Source organism: Camelus dromedarius, chromosome 16, assembly GCF_036321535.1.
Source record: "Camelus dromedarius isolate mCamDro1 chromosome 16, mCamDro1.pat, whole genome shotgun sequence".
NCBI classification, from domain to species: domain Eukaryota; kingdom Metazoa; phylum Chordata; class Mammalia; order Artiodactyla; family Camelidae; genus Camelus; species Camelus dromedarius.
In genome coordinates, this window is record NC_087451.1 from 44,159,845 (window position 1) to 44,169,418 (window position 9,574).

Sequence of the window (9,574 nt, forward strand, 5' to 3'; positions counted from 1 at the left end):
GGCCACAGTCTTTGCATCTAGGAAACTACCCCCCACAACCCCCCGTCTCTGGAGATACACAACTTGCCCTCAACTCACTCAAAACTCCTAACTTCGATGACCCCCCAGTCTGATGTGGGAGACACTTCCCCAATAGATTTCCCAGGCAGCCAGGATACTGACTGAGTGACAACCCGCTAGCAACTGGCACTGCTGGACACCCCTGGTGCCCTGCAAAGGAAGAAAAAGTCCTTGGCTTCAGTCCAGTCCTGGTTGTGTCACAAACTTGCTGCATGCCCATGGACAAGTCACGAATTTTCTTCAGACTATGACTTCCTCATCTGGAAAATGGAGATTTTAGATCCATCTCTCAAAATGACATGAGGATTATCCAGCTACCAGAAAGAAGAGAGAGTCAGCCAGCCAGGAACTCCCTAGAGAAATGATTAACATGCTTTTTATTGTAGCAGAGGTCCTAGACCAGTCCCTGTGGTCTCTGTGGAGGGCTAGGGAGCCCCCCGGGGTGTGGCAGCTGGTAATTTGGGGCCAACGTGGCCACTAAAGAATCACAGGGGCTGTTGGCATCACTGGGGGGGGGGGCTGGAGGCAGGGGGTGCTGGTTAATCTAATCTCTCTTCCCAAGGAAACTCTTGTTCCAGCCAGACCTGCCAGGGGTTTTATTGGGTTTGTGGGGACCCGCAGATTTCAATCTCCAGACCCCACAGGGAAGTAACAAGTATTAAGCTAATTTTATTAAATGGCCACAGCTGGCAGTAGGGGGAAGTAGGGGAGAGAAGGGAGGATAAAGAAAGTCATTCAAGTCTGCCAGCCATGACAAGGGTCCATACATGGGGCCTGCCTGGGAGGGAGGCCACCCCTCCTTCCTGTCTCTCCAGCTGAGCCAGCTGGGGGAAGGGAAGCCAGATGGGACTTTTCCTTCAATGCAGAGCCTTGGGATTCTCCAAGAGGCTCACCCCATGGCTGCTGCCCAGGGCAGGTGCTTGTAAATACATCAAGCCTCTTCAGGGCAGTGATGTAGTGGAAGGGCTGGGTGCTGCGGGGAGGGAGGCTAAGCTGCCACAAAGCCACCCTTCCTCAGTTCTGCTTTGGAGATCCCAAATCTTTATGAAATATGGTGTGCTGGGTCTTTGGTTCAAATACTGGCATTTGTCTCTTCCTAGCTCTGTGACAGTGGGAAACTATCCTGAGCCTCAGTTTCCTCATCTGTGATGGATAAAATGACAACATGTTTGTTAAAGGGCATGGGAGAATTTCTTGCTAATCCACCATCACCCCATACACATATTCATGAGATAATATTTATAAAGTTCTTCTATGGTGCCTGACACAGAGTGGGTACTCTCTAAATCGTAGCCATGGTGATTTAGGAATGCCTTAATTGTGCGACCATCATGGCCCGTTACAGGAGGTAAGGGAAGCAGTGGCAAGGCAAGGAGACTTGGTGTGTGGTCTCCAAGTAGCAAGGACTTCTTGGATTCAAGTGCAATCACAGAACTTAGTGACTGTGACTGTGTCATATTTTAAAAGCTATTTAACCTCTTTGGAAGAAGAATAAAATCTACTCATCCAACTTCCTACACTCTCGGGAGACTTGAGTGAGATGACATACCTGAAAGCCTTTGGCAAACTTTAAAGTGATGGATAAATAATAAAAGCTCTGTTTGTTTGTTGAATGCCTACATTATACCTCTTTAACCAAGTGTGGTAGGTCTCCTCACCTATATATTGTAATGAGAAAACCCAGAGGTGAAGTACTTGGGTAAAGGTCAATCAGTATTTAATGCAAAGCTTGTTCCTTTCATTGCTGTCACTAACCCAGGAATGAGTCAGAAAAGAGTGACTTGCTCAGGATTATACATGATGGCCCTGGGTCTCCCAATTTAAACCTTGCCGTGCCTTTGGAATGCTGATGCCATTTTCAAGGTCGGAAAAAAACAAAACAAAACAAAACAAAACAAAACAAAACAAAACAAAACAAAACATAACCGGAGCTTGGCCCATCTCCTCTTGGAGCAGCTCTGACTCAGGCACTTGGCTTCCCCCAGACCCCAGAGAAGCGTCCAGCCTATCCATCCCCAGTCTGGAGGACCGCAGGGTTCAAGGTCCCCTCCGGCAACTCCTCTCCAGGGCACAGTCGGAAAGCCAGCGGGGTGGAAGTGTTTTTATTATAGCTTTGGTCAGAGGGGGCGCAGCCGGGCTGGGGCTGTAGGGAGTGCTGGGAAGCTACCCAGCCCCCAACCACCACCCCTCCCCCAGGCAGCACCACTCCAGATCAGGTGGGCAGCGCATGGAGCAGGGAGCGACCCCGCCGAGACCTCTCCCCAAGCTGGGGTGGGCTGGCCGGCAGGGTGGGCAATAAACAATCCTATTGTACAAATATACAGCGCGGGCCGAATGGAGCGGAGGTGGTCAACACCGCCTCCCTGGGACCGGGAAGGGCGCGATGGCCCCGGCTCTGCGGCGAGCCGGCGGGAGGGCTAGCTGCGGCCCAGGCGGTGGCGAGGGCGGGCCGGAGGCGTCATAGCCGGGAGGGCCTGCAACCGCGACGGGCAGCAAGGGGGTGGCGGGGGACGCGTCATTCTCTACCCCGCCGGGAGAGGAACCCCGTAGGGGACAGGGGATGGAGGGGTCGCGGGGAGCTCAATCCGAATAGATGATGAAGCCGGAGAACGTGCTGTATTTGTTGCTATTGCCGCCGTGCGCTTTGCCTCCGTCGAGCTTGATGAAGACCTCGTCGCCCGCGTCCAGGTGCAGGATCACGCTGTTGCTGGCATAGTCGTAGTTCTGGTCTGCGTCCTGGGCAATGGCGCTGGCCCGCACCTGCGGAGGTTGGAGGGGGTGGTAGGAGGGAGAGTAGTGGTGTGTGTGAGAGGGAAGGGGAGGAGGAGGAGGGAGAGACTTCCGGTTGTCCGGTGGTTCGATCGGAAGGGAGGGGGACTCTCAGAGATAAGGCAGCCACATGCGGAGTAACTGGAGGCCCTAAAAGTCCCACCTCCAGCCCCATCAGAGCTCTCAGCTTGCTTTTCTCCTGACATCCCACCACCCCACTTTTCAATAACTGTGTTTTGGAAGAGGGTTATAAAGGGGCCCTGAATTTCTAGGGCAGGTGTAAACTGGGTCTGAATTGGGATTCAAAGTGAAATCAGCTCCTTTAACTCCTCTAGGTCTCACTGTCTGGCCCCCTGAGGACCTCAGCAATGCCTCCAGGATGCCCCAGCCTGGAACTCTTTCCTTGCAGAGAGGAATTCTCTGGACCCCCAAAGGATGGCGAGCCATCCCCACTCTCATCATTCTCTCCTCTCTACTTTCATTGTAGTAATGAGACCTTACATTTCGGCCACATCCACTTGTTCTTATGTGGGTGGATGGACACCAGGGCACACCTTGGTCTTTTAGGTCAGGGCTTGGACCAATGCCAAGCTGCTAGTAAGCAACCACCTTAGTATCAGAACCTGAACTGTGGACTCCTTGTCTGAAGTGCATTCTGGAGTCTTTCACACCAGAGCCGTGAGATGGAAGGCCTGGTAATTATTTCCTTTCCCAAGGCTCACATTGGGCCTGCATCCTGCTTCCAAGGATGTGTAGCTTTACTTGTGACTATTACTGCACCCAAAGAGGATTTCTGGCTCCTCCTGTGTCCTCCAAACGGTGGTAGAAAGGAAGTGGGTGGGAAGAAGGGAACTAAGCCTCATATCCCTCAGTGATCCTCAATCTGATCTGAATCCTTGCTAGTCCTTGTTTTGATGAAGGAAGGGAGGGACAGGCAGGATAACGGGACAAGGGAGCACTTGCATTTGGGTTTGAAGCCCGAAGCATCACTTTTGGGAGCTCAGACTATAATCATAAGATATTGAGGAGGTGGGGTGGTGGACAAATTCCCTCCAGGCATTCCTTCCTAATAGCTGAGGCCAATGAAAGTCCTGGGCCATCTGAGCCAGGATATTCTGGGTGGAGAATGGGAAGAGAAGAGCCATTTCCAGGTTCTGGCTTATGTTGAGGGGAGGCTGCATTGAGTGGGGTTCTCTCAGCCAGGCTCCTCAACCAACCCTCCACCCTGCACCTTCTGTGAAGGCACCTTCCCCAAGGGCCTAGACTTCCCCCAGTCTAGGCTGGACCAAGCCAAATAAGGGTAAGGGCCCATCCTCCCTTCTGGGCTGGAGGCAGAATTGCAGGTCTGCTGTGCCCAAGCTGCTGAGTCAGCAGCAATGCTGCACCAGGAGGACCCAACATATTTGCGTGCAGTCAGCCATTTAAAGCCCACATCCCTCCAGCCCCTTCTCTCCCCTCAATCTCTTTCCCCAGCCTGGGGAGGAATTGTTTGGGGGTACTTAGTTGGGACAACTGTTTCAGCTAAAGGTGGGGGGAAATTAAATAAAGGACAGACACTATCTGTCAAGGAGCTCAGTTTCAGAAAATGGATAAGAAGATCCTACCTCACCACTGCCACCTCTGTAAAAGCCTTTTGATGGTGAAGGGAAAAAATTTTTTTAATCTTGGTGGGGCTTTGAGCTACTAGGAAAGAGCTCAAAGCAAGCCGCCAAGTTCTGTATTGTTCCCTGGGCCCTAATCCTGGTGGTATTTATTATTACACATGCATTTCATTATCTTTGCTAATAAATTACTACTAATAACAATTATTTTTATTACCCAGATTAATTTAGCCTTAACTCATTAAAACAGTGTGCTTCTTAATAGCCAAATCCATTAGAATACAGTCATCTGTCATCAGGAATCTCCTGGTGATGTGACAGGCATCAGAACTGTTATGCTTATGTTTATTATTTATTCATCACCATGATTGTTGCTGTGATTATCCTAATTATCCATGGAGGCAGGGAAAATTAATGCTCTTCCAACCTTAGACAGTGGGGAATCCAGGAATGGAACCCAGGGGTCCTGATTCTCTGCCCAAGACTGGAAACCATTGAGGCATCCAACATCCTCCTGGGGGATAAGGGGAAGTTTAGGGATCTGAGGTTATCATGGAAGCAAGAAAGCAAGTCAGGGTCTTGCCACGAGGGGGCACTACAGAAGCATCTCCTCAAGGGTTGCCAGGAAGGGAAACTGAGGCAGTGATGGGACCAGGGGCCTGGAGTGGGGGTAAAGAACCCAGGAAACGTGCCCCTGCACCCAGAGCAATGCTGGGGTCTTGTATGTTCAGGTGTGGCTCCCACAGGCAGCCAGCCTGGCTCCCAGGGGACATGTGCTTTCAGACAATTACTGGGTCCCTACTTGGCCAGGCACTGTGCTGTCTGCTGTGGCAGGTATCAGAGGCCAGACAGGACAGCCAGGGGACCCCTTTCCCCCATCAGAGAAGCTGATCTGCAGTTAGGTCTTTATACCACGCTCTTCAATTTACACACCCCACCACCTCTCACCTCACTCAGACTCTGGTGTCTGTCCAAGCCCCTGCTCATTTGTTATACTCACCTTCCCACAGGCCCTGACCCATCCTCACACAGCCCTGTCTTCCCTAGCCCAGTTTATCAATCCTCCCGGGCCCACCTGAACTGCGCATCTTAGAGGGAGCTGCAGGGAGCTCACCTCACCCAGGGCACCAGCCCCAAACCAGAGTCTCTTCCTCTGGCTCCTTATGTCCCCATGTCCGAATGACCACGGTTTAGTGCCATCAGGCTGTGTGTGCAGTAGTGACTCAAAGCTACCCCTAGGGAGAGGGGCAGGTGGGCCTCAGACAGGGACAGAGACAGGGCCTCAGCACTAGGCAGGAGGCAGTGACTCCCCCCTCCCCATCTTGCCCAGGGAAAGGGCAGCGCCCAGATGCAGCTCTGCCTTCCTGAGGAAATTCTGGAAGCCTCTCTGCAGGCAAGAAGCCAGGAAGGAAAAGCACAGAGCCCAGGATCGCTCCATTCTTGAAGGTTGTAGGAGGAGCAGCTCCTCTCTTCTGTTCCCACCCATCGCCCAGCCCCATCATTTTGTTCTCTGCTCACTTTAATGTCCTCTTCCACCTCTGAGCCAGCCTTTCCCTCCACTTGACCTTTTAATTTTCTCCCTGTGTCTTCTCACCTTGGGAACCCAGGTTCACCACAGTTTCCCCTAACCAGGTTGTTCTGAGCTGGGGCAGGCCCCACTGAACCACCCCATCCAGCCAACCTCTCTGGGGACAGGAGTTTCAGTGGGCTCCTCGTCCTCCTCTCACACAGTAATCGCTGGGCTGTGCTATTGTGTGATTACGACTGTCTCCCCTGCACAGGCCATGAGGTCCTGGAGGGCAAGCAGATTGAACCCCTGGAACCAAGCCCCAAACCTGACTCCTACTAGGGGCTCAAAACTAATAGGTGGAATGACTATTGAGATTAAATGAGTTTCTTGGACAATCAGGAAGGAGAAGTCACAGAGGCTGCTGGTGAGGCCCCAAGCCTATAGTCCCACTATTTGTCTTGGATTTTTTTTTTTTTTTTTTTTTTTTTTTTTTTGCAGGGGAGGAAATAGTCTGAGTAACTGTTAAGATGCTGGGTCTGTGAAAACCCTGGCTAAAGCCACCTTCTTTCTTCTACCATCCTGTGATGCCACCTCCTTGCTGGTGGGGTAAAAAGAGGCTTTTGAGTCAGATTCACCTCCCAGTGACCGAAGCAAGTGCCCCCACCCCAAGAACACACCATCTTTGGGGCCTCCTCTTGCCTCATCTCTGGGGCCTTGTGGCACCCTCCTGAAGCAGCTCGGAGTCTAGGGCCCACTGCTGTCCTGGTGACCACCTCCCTATCCAGGTAAGCTGGGTTCACAACTTCCTGAAACCTCAGCTTGGTGTCAGTGCAAACTTTCTTTGGGAAAAGAAGAAATTCCATTGATGAAGGTGACACTGTTGCATCTCTTATTGGTTATTAATAAGGGGAACTGTGGGGCTGTCTGCAGAAAGAGCCCTCACTGGATACCAGGGCCTCCCATTTGGTCAAGAACCAAGGACAAAGAGGAGAGACACAGGAAGCCTGATAGACACAAGTGGGAGAGAGACACCCAAGGAATATAGAGAGGGATAAAACCGAGGAATGTGGGGCCAGAAACCCAAGGAGAGATGGACAGAACTGGCAGACACAGGAGAGAGGCAAGCAAGAGATGGAGAGATAGGAGAAAGAGGAAAGGGAGAGGCAGAAACCAGAGAGAGGGAGAGAGAGCAGGAAGTGGAGAGAGAGGAGGGGGCAGAACTTACAAGCACCTGGTAGGCTTTTTGCTGACTCCCATGCCTGTCCTTTCCCCCACCCCCTAGCCATGGTCTACCTCAGGGGAGTGCCGCAGTGAAAAGGATTCCAATCAGATCTTGGGTCTCAGACTCAGGAGATTCTTTCCCAACTCTCACCAGCCTAGCTTTAGTTCTGACTGGTACTGGCCCCTTCTTCCACAAGAATGCTCTGCCTGACCACCCCCAGGGGCCCCAGGTCACCATGGTCTGGGAGCACTAGGAAGGGAGAGGTAATCAAAGCAAAGGGAGCTGGGTAAAACTGCCATCCTGGGACACCATTAGGTCAAGATTGGTCCCGGGGCAGCAGTTCCAAGGAGAGCACCAGGCACTACCAGTCACCAATACCGAAGACCTCGGGAGCTTGGTAGCTGTCACTCTGGTCTCTGGGGTGGGGATAAGGAAGGAAGAGGGAGCCCTGGAATTACGAGTTGCAGCTGGGAGGTAAGAGGAGGGGGAGTTTCCACCTCTTTGCCTGGCCTCGGGAGGGAAAACTTTTCCCCCCAGGCCACCTTCTCAAGCGCTTAGCTCTGACACAGCGCGAACGGGGCTGCGCAGTCTCGGGTTTAGCAAAGGGCATCAGATTGGCCCAATGTCCCTTCCCAAAGGCGGGGTATATATTGCAGCTAAAGCTTTGTGCGCTCGGCTTCCTTTGCCTTTGTGCGCAAAACACCTACAGCTCGCCTTCTCCGCTTGCGCGCCTAGCAATGCGCTTAGGCGCCCGCGGGCGCCGAGGCTGCCTTTCCCGAGTCCATCCTTACCGTCCCCTGATCGCCAGCTGGTATCAACCAGAAGCTCAACTCTCAGATGCTGCTTCCCAAGGGCCAAGCCCCCAGGGGCTAGTCCGCGCGCTCGGGAGCCCTGAGCTCTGATTATTAGTTGGATTTATCTCCCGCATTTCCATACTGCCGGTGCCCGGCGGCGTCTGCCTTGGAGCTGGCGCCCAGGAACCAAGGAGTTAGGAGTGCCAGCCAGCCCTGACTATCACCGCACGTGATGCCTAAGCTGGGCCGCTGCAGGGTCTCCACCCGGGCCCGCCGGTACCCATGTATCCTGGGCTCCCTGGGTGCCCTGCCCCCAGGCCAGCCCCATGCCCCCCCGGGCCCACCTGGCCGTTCTTGCAGAGGTCCGCCCACATACTGGTGCCGTCGCCGCCGCGCATGAGAACGTGGTAGGTGAAAAAGTAGGTGCCGGGAATGTTGCACGTAAACTTGCCGCTGGTCGCGTCGTAGTTGTTGCCTAGGTTGGTGACCACGTCGTCGAACTTGAGCACCTCGTAACCCTCGTGAGGGTTCTTGAGGCCGGCGTAGAAAGCCACGCGCGGCACCGTGGTGTAGGTAGCCGTGCTGATGGCGCCGCTGCCCCCCGCGCCCGGCAGCCCGGGAGGGCCGGTCTTACCCGGCTCACCCTTCTCGCCGGGTGGCCCCACAGGGCCCGGAGGACCCGGGTCCCCGGGGGGCCCGGGAGGGCCGGGCTTGCCTGTGCGGCCCGGCTTCCCCTGGGGGCCCTGCACCAGCGTGGAGGGCGGGGGCGCGCCGCTCTGCTCGCTCAGGGCGTCGCCGCCGTCGGGCCGCGCGCCGGCGCCGGGGCCCCGCGCGGGGTAGGGGTCGCACACCATGCGGCAGGTGCCCAGCATTTCATAGTGGCCATCTGGGCCGCCCGAGCTCACCAGCACGGGAATAAGCACCACCAGCACCAGCAGCATCACCACGCCCGCGGCGGCCGCCAACAGAGTCTTCCGGCCGGCGCGGAGCCTGGGGAGCGCCGGGCCTCCCGGCCGCGCCGTCGGGGCAATGGTGCCGGCGGGCGGGGGGCGCGGGCGGGGCGCCCGAGCTCAAGGGCGGTCCGGCAGGGCTGAGGGCATGGGGCCGGGCCCGGGGCGCCACGCTGCGCTGGTTGCGCTGCCGAGCCCAGCCGCCCGCTCCTGCCTCGCGCCTCCCTCCCGCTGCGCGGCCGAACTGCTCGCAGCGGCCACCGCCTCCTGCCTCTTTCCTCCCGCCTCCCAGCGCTCGGACCACCGCCCCCTCCGCCCTGTCCAGCCCCACCCGCTCGGCGCGGCTCGGCTCCCGCGAGGGGTGGGGCTGAGGGCGGAACCGGCGCCTAATTGGGCCGCGGGCGGTATGGCTCCGCCCACATAGGGGGCGGGGCCGCGGGGCGGGGCCGCGGGACAGAGAGCTGGATCCTGGAGAGGAAAGGGGAGACTGAGGGAGCAAGAGACAGAGCCCCGGAAAGGGGGAGGGGACTAGAGTCTGAGACACAAGAGAGGCTCCCATAGGGGAGGGGAGAGTAGGGACCAAAGAGAGAATGGAAGAGAAGGCCACAGGAAGAGCTAGAGAGTGCCGAGATGGCTTGGGAGAGGAGATGCCTCGAGGGTCGGTGACA

The 9,574-nt window shown here is 55.5% G+C and overlaps 1 protein-coding gene across 1 annotated transcript; it reads right to left on the reverse strand.

Moving 5' to 3' along the window:
* Positions 1 to 2,141: 2,141 nt before the first annotated feature.
* Positions 2,142 to 9,210, reverse strand: C1QL1 (complement C1q like 1). Its single transcript, XM_010986432.3, has 2 exons — positions 8,301 to 9,210; positions 2,142 to 2,820 (listed from the first exon to the last, which is right to left on the reverse strand). The coding sequence occupies exons 1-2, from the start codon at positions 8,895 to 8,897 to the stop codon at positions 2,641 to 2,643; spliced, it is 777 nt and encodes a 258-aa protein (XP_010984734.3). The 5' UTR covers positions 8,898 to 9,210; the 3' UTR covers positions 2,142 to 2,640.
* Between the last annotated feature and the right edge of the window lie 364 nt (positions 9,211 to 9,574).